Source organism: Brienomyrus brachyistius, chromosome 9, assembly GCF_023856365.1.
Source record: "Brienomyrus brachyistius isolate T26 chromosome 9, BBRACH_0.4, whole genome shotgun sequence".
NCBI lineage: Eukaryota > Metazoa > Chordata > Actinopteri > Osteoglossiformes > Mormyridae > Brienomyrus > Brienomyrus brachyistius.
The window spans coordinates 25,780,529-25,802,993 of NC_064541.1; the positions used below are offsets into that span (position 1 = coordinate 25,780,529).

The following is a 22,465-nucleotide window of genomic DNA, read 5'->3' on the forward strand; positions in this document are numbered from 1 at the left end:
GCATCTTATTGGTTGGCGCAACCAAACGTCATTTTCTTTGCCCATCTTAAAAGTGTTTGGTTTTCGTAATCAAAGAAGTTGGCTAATTGTACTGCATATGACGAAAGAAGCGCGAATTGAATTTCACCAAGAGATTCATTAGTGTTTGCGTTTAATAATAAACAATTACAATCAAGAATCACAGATACACTTGCGGCATTCATAAATGAGAATACGTCGTCTTATTGAAAAAGCCTTTTGTTGTACCTTCACTTGTTATTAAATGACTGAAATACAAAACAAAAAAAGTAGTATGACGGTCTTATTAAGAGCTTTAAAAGGGAAAGCAGGTAATATACTGGCCTCCAGACTTGTAGCATTAAAAGTATTGGCCTGGGATTTTCTGCGATATTCCTGGCTATTGAATCTTTAATCACAGTACTCAATCTCTAGTGCTCTAAATATATAAAACTATATATGGCTAAATTCATAATTAAAACCATAATTAATGAGCTGAGCATGTCTGGCTGAAACATTGTGAAGCTCAACCATCCCAGGAAAGTTTTCTTTTTTTAATTTATACAACAAAGAAGAATTGTTGCTCAGTTGCCAGCTGTGTGTTTGCCTCCGTTTTGCTTTGTCCAGGTCCCTGGAGAGGGTCTCAGGAGATCAGCTCTGATTTGACCATCCGCTTGCCAGTCTTGTTCACTTTAGCGTAGAGTGGGAAGTCTGCGTCGCCACTGGGGCTTGCCAAGTCCCTGCAGGTGGAGGGTCGCGTGCTGAGAGGTTTGGCACTGATGAAAATGGACGTGTCCTCACTCTTTTTCTCTCCCCACCGCACCTCTGCGTACAGACTGCTGCAGCTGGACGTCTGTCGCCGTCCCACTTTGGCCTCTGCGGCAGGCCACTCACGTATGTCCACCACTGTATCGTACACCACAGATCCCGCCATGCGCCCCGTGGTGGACTTAGGCAAGGATGGCAATCGGCGATTTGCCAAGGGCGCAGTCCTTGCCGGTTCTTCCTCTGTGACACAGACAAATGCTGTTTTTCCTGTACAAAATGCATACACAGTGACACAGGTCCCTGAAATTTTTCTGAGGAAATTACTGTATTAAAGATGAGTGGTTTATAGGCCTGGATCTGGCCAATTTACTTTTTGTCTGAGTCATGATTTGCTACGGAGTAATCTGCCAAAACAGAACACGGAGACATGCGTACGGCATAATCTGCCAGAATAGACAATGGGGACATGCGTACGCACCTGTATGAGTGTTTGGGGCATCTTTCCTTTCAGGCTGGTGACCGGCTTCCACTGCATCTGTGCGTTTCCCATCAACAGGGCTTCCTGTTGCTGCCTGAAACATCGTCATTTTGTCTGCGTGTGGTCCAGCAGGACAAATTGTGCACATCATCTTAACCTTTTCAGTGGAGATCACTGAAATGCAGTTTGGATTTACTCCACATCTAATGTGGTTCATGGACTATTATTAAGCAGTGAGACCATCTTTCTTACCTGGGACACCTGCTCAGTATCATCTGTGAACTTCTGCTTTGCACATGATGCGTTCGATTTCCTGCAAACAACACAATGAATGTGTACATATGTGTAATATGGCAGTCTGGTCTTTGTGGCATGAAAAGTAAAAGATAGAAAAGGCAGTAATAATGGATAATATCTGACATCTGAATACTTTTAAGGCATCACTTTCAACTTGCATGACCAAGATGGTCTTCTGGACCTTTTTCCATCAGCTAATACATACATGCTTTGAGTGGATATTTTTCTTTTTACGGAAAGCAAAGCACAGAATCATTATAATCTTTTGTAGGATTGGTGTGCCATTGACATTGACTTCTATTTGTAACATTGTGAAAAGTAATATTTATGGATCTCTGTATAACAATTTGACCAATTTCAAGGCAGCCATGTAGAGAATAAATTGGCTTGTTGGTGGACTTTGTCTTTATCCTTAATCACAGCTTATACCTGGACATTAGCAAGCAACTACACTCTTTTCTATTTTCGGTAATGTCAGTATGCCCGGGGGGGTGCGCGAGCAGCCAGCTGACCTTGGACCCCCAGAGGTGTTTTTTCTCCCCACTTGGGAGCTTTTGGTTTGGTGGAATGTGTCTGTAGGGTGTCCAGGGCAGCAATGAATGGAGGGAAGCCAGAATTACCTGTATGTGCAGCAGGTACAGAGCAGCAGGAGCCCAGGAAGCAGGAGGAAGGGGGCAGCATAGACATGGCCATTGTCCTGCAGCGGGGTCATGATCTGACATGCAGCACACACACAGACACACACACAGACACATGCACATACCTGGTCAGGACCTCAGGGTTATTATAAATATATGTTTCCTAATTTCTTGGTTTAATAATTCATGGCCATTAAACTACTCCCATAATGTGGGCTGTACATTGCCCATGTGACTGTAGTTAGGAGCCATAAACACACATTTCTTGCTTGCCCATTCTCCACGGCGAATCCTTTGGAGGCTCACTGAATAGAGGCCGGTTATTTCCATGAATAATATCATCTAATTCTAAATGTAGATATTTCTACTTACATACAGAGCTTTTTAACCTGTTCAAATATTTGAACAGTACCACTGGCCTATCTGTTTAGCTGGACGATAAACATCTTATGAAAGTCAAACATCGAACACCTGCATGACACATTACCAGAGCAAACTGAGCTGCATAATAGGAGAATGTCCTGGTGTTTTTTCCGCAGCTGTGTATCTTTGGGTGCGGTCGCCCCGGAAAGAATGCAGGAGTCTTACCAAGTTCAGTTCGGCGGTAGACTTCAGGATCAGGATGGAGAAAGCAGAGCCCCCAAAATGAGTGAAGTTAACACAAACCAAGGTGATCGGAACATGAAGTAACCAAACGGCATTCAGATTTGTTCTGCTATTTACAGTAAATGTTCTATCTGTAACTAAAAGAGGGACAATTACTTCCTTATTACTCTTGTCAGTTCAGATATGATTCTACCTACCCTGGACAATTCAAAGGGGAGTATTAATTGTAAAAATATGAAACCTGTTTTTTTACTCTGCCCAAAAGGCTGTTTTTGTGATTTACCTTTAACATGATCCTGTGAAGTCACACTCTGCTGGTCACAGCATTACGCTGCTCTATGTGTGCCAACATTCACGTTTTAATTGTCTCTGTGTTCAGTAGTTTAATCTACATACGAGCACTGGTCAGATTTTCCCATATTGACTCACTCGCCAGGCCTCTCTGTACAAAGAGGAACCGCATAGTGTTTTCTCATTCTTCACAACTTCCTAATGCGGATGACTTCTGGGCAGTGGGACTGCCACTCCTTTAGTGATCGTGATGTCTGTTACACAGGTCATCCAACGTCAGTGACCCCTGGTAATAATAATAATAATCATCATCATCATAATCATAATAACAGCGACAAAACAACAATACAACTTCAAAATGGCTTAGTGTGAGCTGCAAATCTGAAAAATGTGAAAAAATTTTCAGGAGTTTGAATCTCCTATGGGGGAATTGCTGTTTAACTTTGTCACGAAAAGCAGGATTTCTCAGTTAGCTGCATTGACTTAAACTAGAAGTAATTTTTGTCCAATAGAAATGCTCCTCACCTAAATCATCATGACTTGCAATTATATCTACCAGCCTAAATATTCTTTAGCTGTTAAAAACGATAAATTCTACCCACCCATCTTCCAGCCCCTTAACCACTATTGGGTAAATTTGCTTGTCTCTGGGGATTCCTTGCAGGAAAGGGAAGCAATCAATTTAATTCGGTATTATTCGGCACTCCAAATCTGTCAGCTAAACTCTTTGTTTACCTGCACGTAGATTTGCTTTAGTTAATGAAATCGCTTCGAGTGGCACCAGCTGCATCACTTGAATCAATCTCAAACACCTTCACAGACAAAATAAACATTACAGTCAGCTTGATCCAGTGCAAATAGATCTCCAGCCAATTAGCACACTTCCGCTGTATAATGGCAAACAAATACGGTGTGGGTGCAGTCAGTAAGGAGACTTCCTCGGTGGAAATGTACAGGAAATTCTGAGTAAATGCAGGCTGACGGAGCGGCTTATTGAGGTCTAAGGACGATTACTGATTGTGTGAGCGCGGCACGCCCCCTGCTGATACATATGGGCACTACAAATCCAAACAGAACAAACCCAAATGCTTCTCCGTGAAAATTACTTTTATAGTGAAAACCATAAAAAAAAATTAGAAACGAGCAATAGCAATATATAAAAGTGATATATCTTGCGTAATATTTTGTGGCTTTGTACCTGGGACACAACCATATCGAGTGAATGAGGAAACGGTACTAACACTGAATCTTACTTACAGATATGCGACTGTGTGCTGAGGTTTTAAATATCGCTCGGACTTATTGATTTACCTGTTACTTGTTTTATATGTGTCACTGGATTCTTTTAACTTTGCACCATGGTAAGCAGTGCTGAACTTCTGTTGTCAATGAAATGGCCCCATCTTCCGGGCAATAAGTTAATTTCACCCAGGGATGTAAAAAGGAGTGCGGCCTGTAACACCTGATTAATGCCTCCAGACGGTTGAAACTGCAGTCATGTGGAGCCACATGACCGATCACATGTAAAATTTCAGCTATGACAGTAAATCATATTGTGTCACATTGATGCTGTTTTTCTCTCTCACAATATCATTTAATTAATCTCAATTGTAATTAATCTCAAAACATGGTTTGTGCATTGCTATGTTATGTTTCTAGCGTGCATAAACTCAACTTTGTTCCTCAAAAATGTTCCTCAGAGTCAATTTCTGTACATTAAAATTGACATTTTCCTGCAGCTAGGAGTACAACTAACCCCCGAGGGTGCAGCCCCAGTGATAATACTAAGTCATTTACATTCAAAGGTGCAAATACTTTTTTCCTGACAGGGCACTTGGTGTATTTGCTCTCATCTATCATCTAAGCTCGTATCCTGTTTAGGGTTGGGGGGTCTGAAATTTATCCTGGACAGCATATGAATAAACTGCAGACTAATATGACCACCAGTCAAATCATAGTCTAAAAATGTAAATCATATATATATCCTGTTATTTACTGGACTGATATCCGGTGTTGTAAACCGGAGGTTCTGAATTGGTTTAGCTTCATTTTCCTCTTTATTCCCTAGTCAGCAAATTGCGACCCAAATGCTCAGCGCATATATATACACATACGTATATTTTATTATTATTATAAGTATTATGTTTTTCCACCGCGCTTTCGGCGACCCATAAGAGACGAAACTTCTTCATTTTGCTGCCCGAAGCCTCCACTGTTTCTGCACCATCTGACTTGTCCGTCGCTCAGGACAAAAATCTGCGAAAAAAATACACGAAAAGTTAAATGTTGTTTTTATATTTGCTCGATATTCTGGTGTGAAAGTTTAAATATAATGATGCGGAATAGCTGATATAAGGCAAAGGTTCAAACGATTACATTACCTTAGTGATGCCCACGGGTAACATGCATGTCCCGATAAATTAGTTCAGTCGAGCTTGACTGTCACTCACTTATCAGTCATAAATCTGGCCAAAGGAAACATAAGGAAGTGATCTGCTTCTCGGAGAATCACCTTCCCATACGACCTACTCTAAAGCAAACAAACAAACCTTGCAGACACTGCAATTCCCGTCATGCATTTGGCGGACAGACACTGCAATTCCCGTCATGCATTTGGCGGACAGACACACCCCCTCCACCCCACGCAGTGACAGCTCCGGACTGACTGCCGGTAGTCCCCGCGAAAATGGCAGCCGAGAAGGGCTCCGGGCGGGGGTGGGAGCCGGACCCGCAGCCGGAGCCTGACCGGGATCACAGGCCCAGCAGATTGCCTCGGACACGGCCGTCGGTGTCCTTCGGCGACGTGGGGCAGCCGGCTGTGTCTGGGGTGGTCAGCCAGCTCTTCGGCCAGCCGCTGAAATTCGACCGCAATATCAAGCAGGCCTTCTACAACACGGGCGCCCTGATCTTCGTGGCCATCTGCTTCGGGGCCGCCGTGCTGGTCTTCTTCATCCTGGAAGCCTTCCTGCGCCCCCTGCTCTGGGCCGTCCTCTGCGGGACCTTCCTGCACCCCTTCAAGCACTCGCTAGCCCGGATCGGCCGCTGCTGGCTGGGCGGTCTGAAAGACAGCGGCACCCCCATCGTGCTGGGCGCCGTGCTGCTGCCGGTGTGGTTCGTGAACCGCGGCGTGGACGCGCTGGGAGGGCTGGTGTTGGAGAGACTGGCGGTGCTGCTGGCGGTGGGGGCCGGTGCCCCGCTCCTCTGTTTTCTCTATTACTTCGGGAGCGTCATCGGCATGCAGGTGATCCTCGGGCACTTCTGCGACGCCGTGTGCGGCGCCTTGGACTGCTTCGGCCCGCTGTGGGTGAGTGGCCGACGGACACACACCCCTCCGGCGTCCCGGGCGACCGCGTGTCCGGCTGGATGGCACCGAGGGACACGGTCCGGCCCCTGGGTCTGATCGCCATCGCGTTACCCAACACTGCTGAGCGCAGCTGTGCCTTAAACCTCTTAATACAACCCTTCAGGTTCAATCAGTTTCAAGGTCTCCGCCTGGGGGTGAGAGGGGGTCTGGGCTCGTCACCAAACTGATGATAATTTTAATTTTTAAATGTCGAATGAAGTCGTCAGTTTCCTAAATAAGATTATGAGGATTATAAAAATGATACGTTCAATATTAAATGTAGATAAAAATAAAAGACCTTAAAATAAGCATGTCTACCAAATAGAAGCAAATAAAAACCCAGTGGGAATTTAAAGCGAAGATATATGTGACCCCGAAAACACAGGGAAGACACCTTGGTGGACTGTTGTTTGCTTATCTAGAATAATATTACATTTACAGCATTAATGTCTTAAGCCAAATAATCAAATATATTTCAGTTTAATTGCATTCCGTTATGAAAACCTGGTGTTATTCCTCAGTGAAGAAATGTCACCCCCCATCCCTTAGTCTAAACATGCCTCCCACCCCCACCCCCAGGTTGGCACTGTCGTCCTAGGCTATCTCCTGGCCGTCATCTTCAAGTGGAGACCCGGCACGGAGAGCTACCTCCGTACTGCCTCTGTCCCTGTGTGGACCATCCTGCTCTTCTACTTGGGTGAGTCTGGGGCTGTAGCAGTGAAATCTTCGGCTGTCTTGCAGTTTAGGTTTCAATATTTCGGGTGCAGAATCTTCCCACCCTGGCAGTAACCCGTGTACCGCAGTCCGTCTTCAGCACGTTGGAGGAACAGGGCTGACAGTTAATTCCTTGTTTCCATTTGTAATCTGTGTATGGTACCATTCTTAGCGATTTTCATGAATTTTAAATGTAATACTCTTGCCGTTTAAGTCTCACTGCTGTCTCAGTTACAGTAATATTTCTCAGTACTTTCATCCTGTTTCTTCTTCCTCAGTTCCTCTCTGACAGGAAACAGCAGAATGCCTTTACAGAATATCGCCATCACTATGTTTGTGCATATTTGTGCGTGTTTGTGTGTGTGTGTGCGTGGTTGGGTGTGTGAGGGGCATTAAGCAGTGTTTTAAGGTGAATTATGAGCCGAGCTGAGGTGGCTGTATCAAACGTCTCCATAACAGGCTTAGCTTGCTTTCAGACCTGTAACATGCGTGTCCAGATGAGCTGTACTGGTCGATTTGCGGTTTGAGATGCGTGACTATGGGAGCTTTTGAAAGCGGAAGGTCTGCTGCACTGGAGATACCCTCAGGGTGGCCGTTCACAGGAAGTGTGTGGTCACGTGATCGGCCGCCCTTCCTGTCTCCCTGCCCAGTGTCACTGACGGGTTGCTGGAGAGTCCCGGTCTTTGTCGTCGTGGTCGTCCTGCTGGTTGTCGGCTCACAGCAGAAGACACCCAGAGTCTCGGGAAAGGGTGAGTGACTCGGGAGGGAGTCCGCCGTCGTCCTGGCCGTGCAGACGTGGGGCTCCTGTGGCGCTTCAGCTGTGCTCCGCTTGTGTGGTTAGACGCCCCCCCCCCCCCCCATTTAGGATACCCTTGTAGGACCTCTCTCTCTGCTTCAGGTGAGCTGCCTGGCCAGGTGCTGTCCTTCGCCGCCAACACCATCCTCACAGCCATCTCCTTCAGCCACCTGAGACTCGAAGAAGAGGATGGCCGAGCTACGCCTCCCAGCAATGGCGAGTCCGGGATACAGGCAGCTGGGGGGGAGGGGGGGGGCGCTAGAAAGCAAGCGAGCACCTGTCATGTGCGTCCGCGTAGCACTGCGTGTGTCAGCCCCCTGCATGCCCTGGAGTTTGCGTGTGGGTCCGTGTGCAGTTAACACGTAAGGTATCTACATAGCTTTGGTTGACATCGCATGACGTTTCGCATGCATGGGTTACGGAGCCCCGCAACACTGCTATAGGTGCAGCAGATGGCGTGCTGGTTGAGGCGCTGAATGTGTCGGCATTCCTGGGATGGAAACCGGTGTTGTACCCTTGAGTAAAGTAATAAATGATGGTGACTTTCCAGTTGTATTAACAGATAAAACTGCAGTTGGTTTTCTCACATTACTTAATGGTCTGGAGATTAGAAGGTCTTTGTAAATCAGCATGGAAGCTTGCTCTGGTCGGTAACCCCCCTGCCTTCTCTCTCGCAGACTCCCCCGCCGAGGACCCCGGCCGCCGGGCACCGCCGCAGCTGCAGACCCTGTCGCACCGGAAGGCCAGTGACATTTACTTCGTTTTGCTGGGATGGGCCATAGTGCTGGTGCAGATCTGGATGAACGTGTGGATCCTGCAGCTGCTGCCCATTCCGGTGGCAGGTAACGGGCTGAGCCTCCCAGTTACATGTACACACGTTCCCCTAGAGGGCGCTGTTTTACCTCACTTTGGGGCTGGTTATCACTGTCAGGGTTTGTTGGTCGTTGTAATGGTAAAATTACAGAATCGCAGTAGTTTGATTTTGTGTGTGTGTGTGTGTGTGTGTGTGTGTGTGTGTGTGTGTGTGTGTGTGTGTGTGTCCAGTGTGGGTCCTGAAGAAGCTGGCAGTTCGGTTCGGCCTCATGGCCTTCACAGAGCGCACCTTAGCATCGTGGTGGGCGGTAACCTCGCAGTTCCTCCAGGAGAGACAGGACGTTCTGCTCCCGGGGCCCATCAAAGGCCTGGTCCACTTCCTGCTCCGAGTCGACACCAAGGTAAGGCAACCAACCCAGTCCAGTCCCCTGGCGGAAGGTATGCACATCACACTGTGTGGAACTGGATCCAGTTCAGATGTCAGGTTGAGTAGTATTACAGTGATGTTCGTTTCACTGGTCTGTTATCCCCGACATGAGATTCAGGTTGAACATGCCTGCCCTTTACTGATTGGATGTGAAGTCAGTCTTTGTTTTTATTTGGTCGGTTATTCCTGATGCATGCGCTGCAGTGGCTGCCCTGTCTTTAATGCACAGCAGAGTTTGCCGGTGTGTGTCTGCTCCCTGAACGAGTCTCTGAGGGGACCGGGGCTTGGTCTGTCCGTCTTGGTGGGGGCTGTGCTTGCAAGTGGGGGTGGGCGGATGACACCAGATTTCCTCAGCATTTTAACATCTGCTCTGGGCGCCAACATATGTTCAAGTGACCTTTAGAATGGACTTCATGTCCACCTGATTGTTTCTGCTGCTTGAACACTTTGCGTGCATCATCTGTACCTCTGAACATTTTGGGGTCTCGCCCCATTTTCGGATGGGCTTTGCACAGTTCAGCCAAAACGGGGACGTAGGCTGTCCAGCAAACGGCTCGATTCTCTTTTTTCGTCACATCCAACGTAAAGCCTGGTTTCTTCTCGAGGTCTGCAGGACGCCAAAGAATTTGGTCACAGGCTAAAATGTTTCCTTTCGTCCTTTTTTCAATATCAGGTCACATGTGCTCTTCTGTTCCTCTCATTTGGAGCAGTTTTCACCAGTTAATTATCACCGTCTTACAGCTTAAGCCCGTTTAGCTGCTTGCACCTTCAGGTTATTTTCGCTGGACATCGACGTCCATTTTGTTGGGTAAGAAATGAAGAGACTGTGTTGAAGTCTGCCTTTTGACTTTGAGTCTGTCGTTATTTCTGTCCTGCTTCTGGAGTGTAACCGGGTGAGCCAGGGCAAGGGGGGGGGGGGGGCACAGCCTCTCTAGAGGTCCTGTGATGTTTGCTTCTCACCTGCACTCATGTTTGTTCTCTCCAATAATTCCCCACTGTCTTCTCGTCTTCCTCCTGAAAGCTGTGGCAGTGGCTTAACAAGCAGGTAATGGCACTGTGGCTGCGGCCTGCCGTGCGTGAGAGCGAGTGAGAGGGCCTGCCTGTTCCCGTCTGCGTGCCGCTGGAAGCTTGGCCTGTGGCACCCGCTCGCTCTCAGACCGAAATGTTGGCCTTCCCGCTTTCTCCTCCAGCTCCATATCTCGTCGAGTGGGCTATTGAAGGTTCGCCCCCCCCCCCGTGAGTGAGAGAACAGGCTAAATCTGTCCTCCTGACGTAAGCCAAGTGTTTCAGGTTTTATTCGATTGCCAAGAAATAATCATAGCAATGATCTAGAGTAGAAAAAATCCTCCAAAGGGATAGATGAGTAGATAACCTGCTGTCCCGAGGCTCTCGCATGCATTGCCATGCGGTGGACAGTCTGTCTGTTCATCTGTGAGTCCAGCCAACTCTTAGCGGCTGTTCCTCTCTGTCCCTCGCTGATAGGCTGCTGAATGTCAGAACCTTCCATAGCTTCTGCTTCTGTGTTGCAGCTGGTGGGCTTGGGTGTGTGTGCATGGAGAGCGGGGGCACCCTTCAGCCTGCTGTGATTTGTGGGGGGGGGGGGGGGGGCGCGACCCTTGGTTGAAGGGGGTCCCTGCTGTGTGAACCTTCCCTCTTCTGTTTTCCTGTATGATATTCGGAATGGGTTCACAGCGCCATGTTTGTCCGAAGTTTCTGCTGTCAGGACAGGGGTGGTGCTCTTCCTTGGGGAGCAGATGGAGGCCCTGTCCGCCTCACCTGTTAGCCTCCCTTCTTCATGGAACTGTGAGGTAGAAAACCAACAGCCATCTGTTTGTGAATGATTGAAGTGAGGTATATAGCCCAGACAGACTCCGCTAAAGTGACTCAGTAATGCAGTCCAGTAAAGCTACTCTGTAATATAGCCCAGAATGACTCTGCTAAAGTGACTCAGTAATACAGGCCAGATGAACTCAAGTGATGGCCCCTTTGTTTAACAGCCTTTTTTTTAGACTAATAACAATCCATTTTAATACCTATAGAAACTAATATCCCTAATTGTGTGCTCCATTGGGGCCATTAATTGAGTTAAATCTTGACGTGACCCACTCGCAGCGTAAATTCATTATGCCACTTTGACTGAAAGCGTATTACACAACAAGCATCAGACCTATTGTGGGAGTGATATGCTTCTGATTTCAGCTGAGCCCCCGAGGGATAGATGCTGACAGTGTTTTGTGCAGCTGTACAGGAAAACAATGGGAGTTTACAATCTACTGCTAACTTCTCCGTGGTTACGGTGCCGATAACCAGCTGACACCGGCCGCGTCGGTCGACTTGCCCGGAGATGTTTTGTGTGTCTGGGAGCCATAGAGAAACCTGCTTTGATGAAATTATCTTCCGTCTAAATCAGGAAGCAGGAGAATGTCTGTTTTTGGAAAACAGGGGATTTTTGGCAGGCTTTAAAGGGGCTGTGTCGTACCCGCTGTGGTTGTCGTGGAAACCTTCCCTGGACCGCTCTGGGGAGATGGGATGCAGGTTTCTCTATGTGTCCTGCCACGGGTGTGTGTTTGGATTGGGTGGCACTATGTGGCAGGTGACTTTGTCCCTCCCCCCCCCCCTCCCGCCCCCCTGCCCACGATGGCTCGGCTCTCTCTTTCTCACAGATGATCATATGGCTGGAGCAGTCTCTCGACAAGCTGATCAGCATCTTCATTATCTTCCTGCTGGTGACAGGCACTCTGCTGATGGCCCTGCTCCTCACTGCCATGGTAACTGTATGCCACGCCCCGTATGCCACGCCCCCCTCGGCGCTCTCCTTCGCCTTTCCCAGATGCCCTGTCTGCACTGCTTTCAGGCACAGCACATGTTTGTCTTACACACAGTTAAGGGAAATGTTATTAGGTTATTCAGGTAGTACGATGAATTGCTTAAAATAGAAGGGCTCTGTGCAGTGAGCTTTCAGGAGCACGGCAACCCAGTGGGAGATTTAATATTAATATATACATGACATCAAATATGATAATACATGCATCCCGCTGTGTTAGCATTGTACATTTACTTTTCTCATTATTTAGCTGCTGCTTTTAGCAATGTACAAGCAAGACAAATATCAGATTGCAAGCGGATGGCCGTCAAGGAGCCAGCTGGATACCAGTGCAGCTAGGCCGAGCTTCCAGTGAGCTAACACTGGAGTAGGAGCTGTACAGTGTGTGACAAACAAATCAATAGTACAGGAAGGGAGCTATTCAAATCAGGCAGGTGCAAATAAGGTCGCCCAGGAGGCAGGGACGGATTATGGGTTGTGTGGGCCCCTGGGCAAAACGTTTGCGAGGGCCCCCACCCAGCACCAGCACCACCACAACCACCACAATTCAAGGGCTCTTGGCAGCCAAACGCCCTCCCTATAGGGTCAGGGGCCCTTGTAGGCAGAGGATCAAAGAATGTAGGCCCTCTAAAATAGACAAACGAAAATACATTGTTGATAAGCGTTGCAAATTGTTTTGAGCTAGGGGCCCCACGGGCCCCCTGCACCCCAAGGGCCCCTGGGCAGCGGCCCCGCTGGCCCGGTCCGTAATCCGTCCCTGCCAGGAGGCCACCTAGGGGCCGCAGACAGAGATGGCGAGTGGCGCACTTTGTGTGTCATTTTCATATTTAAATACGGTGGCAGAATTCATCCAGCCTGAATATGTGATGTGCAGTTTTGGGCTGCCTTCGTGATGATGAATTCTCACCTGGATGATTTGGGTTGGAAAAATCCTCATTTGGATTTTGGGGGTGGCAGTTTCTCATTTGGTTGATGTCTGGCCTGTGTGGTGTCCTGTTCTCCAGGTTCACCACGAGAGCGTTCACATCATTGAGGTGACCAGCAACCTGATCAACGAGACTCTCTCCAACCACCCTGAATGGGCCAAGTAAGTCACCCGATTTGGCGAATGCATGTGTCCCCTGTTATCACAAAGACTGTCAGCCATTAAGAGACCCCAGATGGCTGTACTGGCCTCCAGTATGGGCCATTCCTTCCCCTTTAACAATCCACTTAATACTTCTCTTCTACACAAAGTTGGCTCCCCGAAGCCCAGGTTGTCCAGAAAGCCCTCAACTCTGCTGCCACCAACGTTTACCAGCATGGCAGAGAGTGGATAACAAACAAGGTGAGGGGCGGAGCCACGCTGTCTGGTTACCCTCAGATTTATCCTTCCTGCTTGCTGTAGCTCTGTTTCCTGTACGCGCTGGCATACCTGGCATACAAGCCTGAGGTCTGAGTTCCTGTACGCGCTGGCATACCTGGCATACAAGCCTGAGGTCTGAGTTTCTGTACGCGCTGGCATACCTGGCATACAAGCCTGAGGTCTGAGTTCCTGTACGTGCTGGCATACCTGGCATACAAGCCTGAGGTCTGAGTTCCTGTACGCGCTGGCATACCTGGCATACAAGCCTGAAATCTGAGCTGTGCTGCTTTGTTGAACTCCGCACCTATAAGACATATGGAATGTTAATTAAATTTTTTCCCAGGGTGCATTGGGGAAGCTGGTTACTGTGGTACATTTGGACAGGATGCTGAGTGCGGTTGTAGGAGACCTTAGAGATGCCACCTTGATGCAGCCTCTCTTTCGCTCCACAGCTGCACAAAATGCTCGGTGAAAAAGTGAACAATACTGCTGTGATAGAGAAGCAGGTCCTGGAGCTCTGGGATCGACTGTACCACTCCTGGTTTGTCAAGGTGGGGCCCTCTTTAAAATGGGAAAGTCCTGAGTGCTGAGGACTCGTATCGTCGGGTTTCATCAGGAACTAGGGTCCGGTGGGCTCCTGGCCCTGGGGCATCCCATGCTGACCGTCTTGTGTGTTTCAGAACGTGACCCAAACGGGACGGAATCGTGGGCACAAGACGCACCTCCACCGGCAGAACAGCTGGTTGGGAGACATCCTGGACTGGCAGGACATCGCTTCCTTCGTGCAGGAGAACATCGAGACCCTGCTCTCAGTGAGTGGATCACCCTCGGGCTCCTCACCCGCACCTCAAACCTGCCCGCGCCCTCCACCATCTCACCCCTCCCACATAAACAAACAAACAGGAACTGTTAACGTCCAGATTAACAAACAAACGAGAACTCTTAGCATTTGCCAGAATAGCTTGTCATAAAAGTTGGCTTGTCTTTTCTTGGGGACATCCTCATGAAATTTGTTTACCGACGTTGCTGTCTTACTCAGTTTTTCCCCAAAAATATGTAAATCTGTAAAATATTTACTCATTCATCTGATACTTTCATCCAACGCAACTTAGAGTAGAGAGAGGTGTTACAATTGATGTCTGCTTCCTGGGATATGAACCCACGACCTTTGCGATATTTCAATGCTGTACGTGTTCATCTACAGGAGCCACTATATACGGTATGTGTGACTGTAATTCACACTCAAAAATAAGATGTAAGTGGACAGATAAACCCCCTTGGGGATTAAAGCCTAATTACCCGCGTGGAAGCCTTCAGTTCTGCGCTCTGGTGTCGCTCCCATCCGCAGCCCAGCTGGTCACTGGCACTGCGGTCTGACCGCCACTGGCATGCCAGTGACTTACAGCAGCAGCCAAATGAGAATGAGCGGGACCCACTGCTCCCTCGGAGCCCCATTTGCGAGTTCCATTGTCCTGGAGCAGCGTGATGCCGTGTCTGGACGTGGCGCTCGCCGTTCTCTGCCGTTTCCCATTGGCCGTTAGCGCGCCGGGACCAGATGGTCAGGAGGATTCTGGGATGCGGTCCCAGATGCACGGCCCGTCCGTCGGGCCACGCGATCAACCGAAGTCATCTCGTCGTAAACGTGGCCGCCCGCCCGCCGCCGAGGGGGTGACATCACACCGCAGTGCATGCTGGGTGACGAGGCGACCGCTCCCTTGTTCTCGCAGATCGTGGAGTCGCTGTGGGTGGTGATGAGCCGAAATGTGGGCCTGCTGATCTCCACCACCACCACACTGCTGACGGTGCTGTTCCACAGCGGCACGGCGCTGCTCAACTTCGCCCTGTCACTGGTGAGCCCGTCACCCCCGCTAACGGATTCACCATGAGTTTTTATTGCCATGAGGCAGGGAATATTCTAGAAGGGATCAGCCAATTGGAGGCTCCGGCCGCAGACGTAGATCTGGCGAACCTGATTACCTTGAGAGAGTACAGATTTGGAGGGAGTAGAGATCTGGAGGGAGGTAAAACAGGACTGTGTGGGCAGTCCGTCGTCGTCGCCGTCGTTGTGAGTGCATCCAATTCTCCTCCCTTTAGCAAAATCAGCCCTGCTTGTCATTACCTAATTTCTGTGTGGCTAAATTAATTGCACCTTGTTGATGTCTTGCTTCACAAAATTCACCTTGAACCGGCAGATCATACAAACTGTAATGAATATAAAAATAAAAAGCCATTATTAGCGCACAAACATGCAGACAACAGCAAACCCGCATCTGACCTCTAGGTGGCGTGCTCTTGTGGTGCCAGGCTGACATCTGTGTGGGGGCCGGACAGTATGCAGGAAGGTCACTGAAGCTGACTTTGTTTCTGAAGGAACGGTGTCCTGATCTCCTGGCGTTTGTCACGTTTTCTCACAACGTGTCGCTCGGTGTGAACTGCTCCCTACCTGCTGGGGGGGCATGACCTCCTTTTGGAAAAGAAGCAACTTTTGATGAATGTAGCACAGTTCTTGCAGCCAGGGGACTGTAGTGCAGCCTGAAACCCAGTGTGGAAGGAGGGAAGGTCCTCTGGTGGTTTGCGGGAGGATGGATGATCCCAGCGGAGCCTCACCCACCCCTTTCCTCTCCGCCACCCCCCTGCCCGCTTTCTCTCTCCCTCTAGCAGTGATTTCATTTATTTGCTTAGCAGAGGTTCACAGCTGCCTTGTGTGTGTGTTTGATGGCCGCTTCCATTGCCAGGTGATATTCCTCACCACCCTCTTCTACCTGCTGAGCTCCAGTGGTGAATATTACAAGCCTGTCAAGTGGGTGATCAGTCTCACCCCTCTGTCTCAGTCCGGACCCTCGTCCAACATCATCGGCCAGTCGGTGGAGGAGGCCATCAGGTCAGCGGGAGGGGGGCGTCCATACAAACGCACCCACCCACACGCGCACGTTTGTATCCATGTGTTTGTGGGAAAAACCCCAGTCCCAACAATGACCACATTTGAGGACCAAATTGTCCCCAAAGTCTGATAAAACCTGAAATTTCCTTACTTTTGGGGACACTACTTCAGGTCCCCATTTGGATAACCTCAGTTTTATAAAAATCTGTGAATGCAATCATAAAAGTAAAAATGCCAAAAGTCTTGTATTTTGGTTGGTTACTTATGGTTAAGGTTAGGGCTGGGTGGGGTTAAGGGTGTTGTGATTGGGATTAGGGAAAGACCAACGTGTGTGTGTGTCGTCCTGCCGGCTGCGTGACGCTGGCCACCTGGCTTTGCACACGCTCTTCGAAATGCAAGAACCCTTTTACATGCAGCCCTATAAATGTCTTGACTGGTAGCTAAGCAACAGGTAACCAGGATCCTGATGGCTGCTTCGGTGAAGCACACTGCAGGGGTTCAGCTAAACTGAAACTAGGTTAAGTAGAGTATTCCATCTACTAGATGTTTTCTGTCCTCCGCGTGGTGACATTCCTCCGAAGTGTTTAAGAATCAGCGGGGAAAACCTAAAATACCTGGCTAGCCGTAGTTAATACGGGCAGGAACATCACTGATACAGACGCCTCTGGTTTGTTGTCTTTCCACCCAGCAGAGGGCGCCCTCACTGCTCTTGGGACCTGACTGAGCCTGTAAGCCCATGCAGGACTGGTGCCCTTTCAGGGGGGGGGTCTTACAGGCTGCGCGCTGAAGTAAAAGTTCAACGCTGGTTCAAGTCAGCTCCCCAAATACCACGTCCCAGAATACACCGAGCTACACTAGAGCCCTTGTGTTCCCGGACTGGTGTCTGAATGCTTAGTTAATAGCTTTATAGAAGTCAATGAACAGGCAGAAAGTGAACTGGGAATAAGATACCAGTGTGTGATTCCAGTGGAGTGCGAGTTCATGTAGCCTCTGTAGACTGTGATGTTGTGGAAGGGGCATCCGGTCAGGAAAGTCCTACATCAAACATATTATTTCAAATCTTTGCCGTTACTATAATGTTCAGGTGAAAACTTTGCCTTACTGGCTGACTATAAATGTTGCGGTCTGACAGCATTTCCCAGCTTCCAATGAGCGTCGTGTTCATGGATACGCATGCCTCTCTTTCCAGGGGTGTCTTTGACGCCTCGCTGAAGATGGCCGCCTTCTACGGCCTCTACACGTGGCTGACCCATACCATCTTTGGCATCAACATCGTCTTCATCCCCTCTGGTGAGTCCCGAAGCAGACGTGTACATATGAGGGTGACGGGATGTGAATCAGCACCCCGGGATCCGTGAGATGATGTAGGGATGAGTGCGTAGAGCACACGTTTAAAAAGTGAGTCTGTCTTGCCAGCCGTATGCACATGGAAGTGTGTCCCAGCCAAGACGTTACTCGGGGGCTCGAGAGCCGGCATCAGAAAATACATTGGGAGACATTTACTGTGAAATCACCCCACCCAGCAAGTCCGCAGTCCGAGGTCGGCTCTGGCCTGGCGGCGCGCCACGGTCACCATGGTGATCCCTCTCCTCAGCACCTGATGTGCACGCTTGTTCCTGCACCACAGAAAAGTGCAGTGCTGTGGTCTGTGTGCGAGCGCCATCAGCTGGCTGTCCTGGGGGGGCATCGGAGGGCTGATCCAGGGCGAAGATCTCGCCACCTCCTCATCCTACCTGGGTGTAATATCACTGTACAGGGGGGCAGGAGGAAATCACATAGATAAATTCAAGCTTTACGTTTCCCATCTTTGAATAACTGGACCCCCCCCCCCCCCCCACCTACCTAGGATGAGATGTTGAAAATTTCCTTTATCCAGTCATGTCCCCAGGCTGTCTGTCATACTGAGTGAAAATCAGCATTTCAGCACATCCTGTACAATTGGAATGAAAGTCCTGCAGAAGCCAAGCAGCATTTTAAATCTTAATTTTTCGTAATTAAACGTATTAAACTGATGCTTGAAAAAAATTTGATTTTCTCCTCGGATTCTTTCTGTATTTTAGAACATGTATCTCAGGGTTTTATTCAGTGTGGTTCCCGCCCCAAAACTCCCCCCACCTTCCTAAAATAACAGCTTGCTTTACAAGTACCCTGGAGCAAAGGCACTTTGATCAGATGGCCCCCAGTAGGGTAGGGGCCGCACTTCCATCCACAGCAGACGTCATTCTGTTCCCGGAGATCTTGGCGATACGCCTTTACGCCGAACCCTGTCCCATTCCGTCTCTGCCTCCTGCCCGCTGAGCCACCTCCCCACATCAATTGTCGGGTCTCTGAGAGTGGCTGTGCTTGAACCCTGGTTCTGTGGACCGGGCTTGGATCTGCCGTCGTGCCGTGTGCCTTTGCCTGAAGGTGCCGGTCTGCTGGAGCCAGAGGAGGCCGACTGCCCATCTGTCAGGAGTCAGACATCATGTATGCTGTCCCAGAGATCTCTGCTGTGTGACTGCAGCCATTGGCCCGTGGACCAGAAGCATGTACAGGAATGGAGACGGATCCTGCATGGACCTACAGGTCCTTGGCGCGGGGCTGGTGTCCTGCTTTTTAAGGGCATGTTCCAGAAACGCGTGCAGATCCAGGTTCCCACCTGCTCTGCTTGTCTGTTTTGTGTAAATCCACAGGAATGTCACTCTGAAGCTGCCGTGGTCTGGGGGGCAGCTTTCAGCTTTATACCCCCAAAATGAGAAAAATGTTGGCCCCCACCCCATGCTCATGCCACACCTCCCTCTCTCCTGGCAGCCATGGCCGCCATCCTGGGTGCGGTGCCCTTCCTGGGCACGTATTGGGCAGCGCTGCCTGCCGTGCTGGACCTGTGGCTGGTACAGGGGGAGGGTGTGATGGCCGTACTGCTGCTGCTCTGCCACCTGCTGCCTACCTACTTTGTGGACACCGCCATCTACTCTGACATCTCTGGGTGAGGGCCGGTCCACACGCCCATCTGTCTGTGTCTGTGTGACTGATAAGATCTCCTGTGAGGTTAGACTCGGAGTTCTGTGACCATGAAGGACTAGGCTAACGTTAATGCTAGCCCTTAGCATCCAGGATGGAGCCAAAAAATTAGCAGCATCCCTCAAAGACCAACAACATCTGACTTTGTCTCGCAGAGGGGAAGGGAGGGATAGGTTTGGCAGGACGACAGGAACATGATACAGGCAGAACCTCAAGAAGTCCCCAGGCTAGGATTGTAGGTCCACTTTCACCAGGACACGGACCCCAAACACAATGAACCCTTGAGCATCTGAGCTCAGACTTGGTACCACAGGAAACTCGGGGGCGGCTACCAGGCCACAGTCTCTGGCAGCGAAGGGGACCGATGTTCTTCCAGCCTCAGAAATGGCAGATGCGTGTATGATGGCCTTTATCGCAGTGAACCTCTGTAGAATGTCACCTGATGTTGTCCCCCACCTGTCCCCCAGCGGCGGGCACCCATACCTGACCGGCCTGGCGGTGGCGGGGGGGGCATACTACCTGGGGCTGGAAGGGGCCATCATTGGACCCATTCTGCTCTGCATCCTGGTCGTGGCGTCAAACATCTACAGCGCCATGCTGATGAGCCCCAGCAGCTCTCTGCCCACACCTGTGCAGGCCCCCTGGCCCCCCGATGTCCCCCGGTGAGCTCAGCCCCCACACCTCACCAATACTGCCCTTTTTAGTCTCTTTTTCTTACCATGTTATTTGCCTTTCTGGTTTATTACCACCGAAGTGTTTGTGTGCCGGTTCACACCCATTCCAGCCTGATTGGACAGACCCTCACCCTTCCAGCACTGCCCCCTCACTTGACAGCCAATCAGGCTCCGTTCTGTTCCCAGTATCAATTACCACCTCTGCAGCGGTTGGTCATATTTGTGGTCACGTGACCTGTTGCCTGGTAAACTTGTCAGCGCAGACCACAAGATGGTCTCGTGGCTGGTTATCACTGCAGTGTTAATGTGGTGAAGTAAGAGTTCACTGCGATTTGAACCTGTCCAGGCAGAATGATATATTTCCCCTAGTACCTGTTTACAGCCCATGCTATAGGCTGCAGGAATGTCAGCTGATTCCCTGCTAAAACCACGACTCATCCCTATTCCACCATTGGTGGATGAAAGGTCACATACTATATATATGAGTCAGCATATTATTCCAAGAGTGAGACTATTTAATTTCCGTGATGCAATAATAATGGGTGCCCAAAGGCTGCAGTCTTCTACAGATTATTTGACCATTTGGAAGGTTGAGAAAATGCTATTTTTACGTTTTTCTTTAATGACGACATTTCACATGAAATCGGACTTCCTGTAGAGGTTAACGTTGTGGACGCGGTGCCTGCTGTTTGAGCTGCTTTCATTAGGACTGAAAGACAAAGAAAAGGCAGAGGATTCTGTGTCTTTGTATGGATACAGAGGATTTGCTTCCTGTTTCAGGCCTGCCGTGGCATGCGGACTTGTAAGCATTTCATCTTGTCGGTGCTGCCCTGAAATGTGGTCGGTCAGAAAGCAGTTTTCTGTTGGACCTTGGAGAATCTGAAACGTCTGGAAATATGAAACCCGCGGTCTGTGACCTTTTTTTTGGACTTTAGTTTTGTCGGGTCTGGACGTTTCCGTTTCAGACCGTTCGGTTGTATTTCACAGAATCAGGGCAGTAGGTATCTGCCGGAAGCCAGGGTCATCGACCGTTGCTCCCCCTGCTGGTGGCCTCAGAGAAAGTCATGCTGACAGACTGACATCTCTCTCCCTCCTCTCTCCTCTCCTCGCTGGTCCTCCCAGGCCATTTGCGGACAGCACTGGTCAGCAGAAAGGTACAGGCGAGTGACTGGGCGAGGCTGTCACCAGGGGCGGAGGGATGACGGCATCTGGCTCTTCCCGGAAAGGAGACCGACGTCACGCTTCAGCCAGCTGGCCCTGGAGGGGGGAGTCAGGACGTCCAGCAGTACAGCGAAACCCTGGCTTTAGTTACCTTTTAACATGCATTTCCTGCAGGGCCCATACATACATCACCTCACGAGAAGAGAGAGCATCCCACGTCGCTTTGTCCCCATCTGGGTCTGGAAGGGCCTGAGACGCCCAGCAGAAACCCCAGGGGGGGGTAGTAATCCATAGGGGGCATTATGGAGCTGGCAGGAGACCACTAGAGCTTCCCAGTGCCATGCTTCACGTTAGTGTTACAGGATAATTGTCCTCAGGTGCCATTAAGAGTTCTGTCCTTACTGCTGTTGCTTTGGGCAGAGTGGAAGGTGTCCTACACACTGTTAATCGCCCTGCCTTGCCTGGTCGGTCTTGCGCAGTAACGTTTGCTAAATGTGCCTCAGAGTCCCTGCAGAAACGCAGTTCTCTGAAGTACCTGTAACACCTTAACACTGGTGTTTTTTAATGCTTAACACGCGTCTCCCGCCGCGCTCCTTCAGGGCCACGTGACAGAGCTGCAAATGGAATCCCTAACCCTGAGCCAGAGTGCTGCTCGCTGCGTCTGGCCCACAGGCCCGGTACCCGCTTATGGTAGGAGGAGGATGTGACAACTCGCACGCAGGAGCACAGAACCCCTGGACCTGCATATTTCAAGCCAGCTGCCGATTGGTGGAGTGGGTTTCCGTGACAAGCGGCTTGGGGGGAGCGCAGGGGTGTCCGAGTCTCCTGGCACCGTGACTCTCATGCTCATGAAGCCCCTGCTGACTCAGCAAGCTCAGCTGGGGGATTAGTCTGACCGGAATTCCCTGGAGACCAGGAAAGCGAGTCGTTCCCCGTCCTCCTCTCTCGGTTTTGTTCCCCGGGTCCTCCTCAGAGGCAGGGTCCCCTTCCTCTGCCTTTTTTCCCCTCCTCGCCTCCCCCTTTCAGTGCCGTCTGCTAGTAGGTCCCAGGAATGCAGGGGAGGGCAGTGATGTCACTACACAGACATGGGCTCTGCCCACGAGCAGCCAGTTAAGCTTAGTAATCAGTGAATCTGAAGTTGAACATGAAGTGACACTGAGATGTAAAACCAGAAAAGTGCAGTTCTGTATCAGAGGGGAGGAGCTAGGCTCGCCGGGGCAGACCGAGGGGAGGGGCTAGGCTCGCCGGGGCTGACCGAGGGGAGGGGCTAGGCTCGCCGGGGCTGACCGAGGGGAGGGGCTAGGCTCGCCGGGGCTGACCGAGGGGAGGGGCTAGGCTCGCCGGGGCTGACCGAGGGGAGGGGCTAGGCTCGCCGGGGCTGACCGAGGGGAGGGGCTAGGCTCGCCGGGGCC

General features: G+C 50.1%; 2 protein-coding genes across 9 annotated transcripts; one reads left to right on the plus strand and one right to left on the minus strand.

The window, feature by feature from the left end:
• Nucleotides 1–147: 147 nt before the first annotated feature.
• Nucleotides 148–5,711, minus strand: LOC125748830 (uncharacterized). Of its 6 annotated transcripts, none has more exons than XM_049025478.1 (9): nucleotides 5,625–5,711; nucleotides 5,457–5,540; nucleotides 3,811–5,331; nucleotides 3,214–3,361; nucleotides 2,666–2,787; nucleotides 2,161–2,255; nucleotides 1,496–1,556; nucleotides 1,244–1,337; nucleotides 148–1,032 (listed from the first exon to the last, which is right to left on the minus strand). In XM_049025478.1, the coding sequence occupies exons 4-9, from the start codon at nucleotides 3,245–3,247 to the stop codon at nucleotides 641–643; spliced, it is 798 nt and encodes a 265-aa protein (XP_048881435.1). In that variant the 5' UTR covers nucleotides 3,248–3,361; nucleotides 3,811–5,331; nucleotides 5,457–5,540; nucleotides 5,625–5,711; the 3' UTR covers nucleotides 148–640. The 6 variants fall into 6 exon arrangements, with proteins under 6 accessions (XP_048881435.1, XP_048881439.1, XP_048881436.1 ...); XM_049025482.1 differs by having other exon boundaries at nucleotides 148–737; nucleotides 821–1,032; nucleotides 5,457–5,711; XM_049025479.1 differs by having other exon boundaries at nucleotides 148–1,005; nucleotides 5,457–5,711.
• Nucleotides 5,712–5,761: 50 nt separating this feature from the next.
• On the plus strand, nucleotides 5,762–22,359 carry LOC125748825 (transmembrane protein 245-like). 3 transcript variants are annotated; one of them, XM_049025469.1, is made up of 18 exons: nucleotides 5,762–6,379; nucleotides 6,998–7,115; nucleotides 7,783–7,881; nucleotides 8,031–8,144; nucleotides 8,606–8,770; nucleotides 8,973–9,142; nucleotides 10,190–10,213; nucleotides 11,832–11,936; nucleotides 12,997–13,079; nucleotides 13,229–13,319; nucleotides 13,790–13,888; nucleotides 14,018–14,149; nucleotides 15,065–15,187; nucleotides 16,073–16,218; nucleotides 17,408–17,508; nucleotides 19,009–19,183; nucleotides 19,686–19,880; nucleotides 21,015–22,358. In XM_049025469.1, exons 1-18 carry the CDS (start codon nucleotides 5,762–5,764, stop codon nucleotides 21,058–21,060), a joined length of 2,604 nt encoding a protein of 867 aa, XP_048881426.1. In that variant the 3' UTR covers nucleotides 21,061–22,358. The 3 variants fall into 3 exon arrangements, with proteins under 3 accessions (XP_048881426.1, XP_048881428.1, XP_048881427.1); XM_049025471.1 differs by lacking the exon at nucleotides 8,031–8,144 and having other exon boundaries at nucleotides 21,015–22,359; XM_049025470.1 differs by lacking the exon at nucleotides 10,190–10,213 and having other exon boundaries at nucleotides 21,015–22,357.
• The last annotated feature ends 106 nt before the right edge of the window (nucleotides 22,360–22,465 follow it).

What these genes read in the sequence shown, in the direction of transcription:
- LOC125748830 (XM_049025478.1), bottom strand. Translation starts at nt 3,247, where the DNA reads ATGCGGTTCCTCTTTGTACAGAGAGGCCTGGCGA. An exon ending in ATGCAGCTCAGTTTGCTCTG is followed by an intron (nt 2,256 to 2,665) that starts GTAATGTGTCAT and finishes GCTGCATGTCAG; the next exon opens with ATCATGACCCCGCTGCAGGA. An exon ending in ATACTGAGCAGGTGTCCCAG is followed by an intron (nt 1,338 to 1,495) that starts GTAAGAAAGATG and finishes ACGATGTTTCAG; the next exon opens with GCAGCAACAGGAAGCCCTGT.
- LOC125748825 (XM_049025469.1), top strand. Translation starts at nt 5,762, where the DNA reads ATGGCAGCCGAGAAGGGCTCCGGGCGGGGGTGGGAGCCGGACCCGCAG. An exon ending in CATCCTGCTCTTCTACTTGG is followed by an intron (nt 7,116 to 7,782) that starts GTGAGTCTGGGG and finishes CTCCCTGCCCAG; the next exon opens with TGTCACTGACGGGTTGCTGG. An exon ending in ATCTACTCTGACATCTCTGG is followed by an intron (nt 19,184 to 19,685) that starts GTGAGGGCCGGT and finishes CCTGTCCCCCAG; the next exon opens with CGGCGGGCACCCATACCTGA.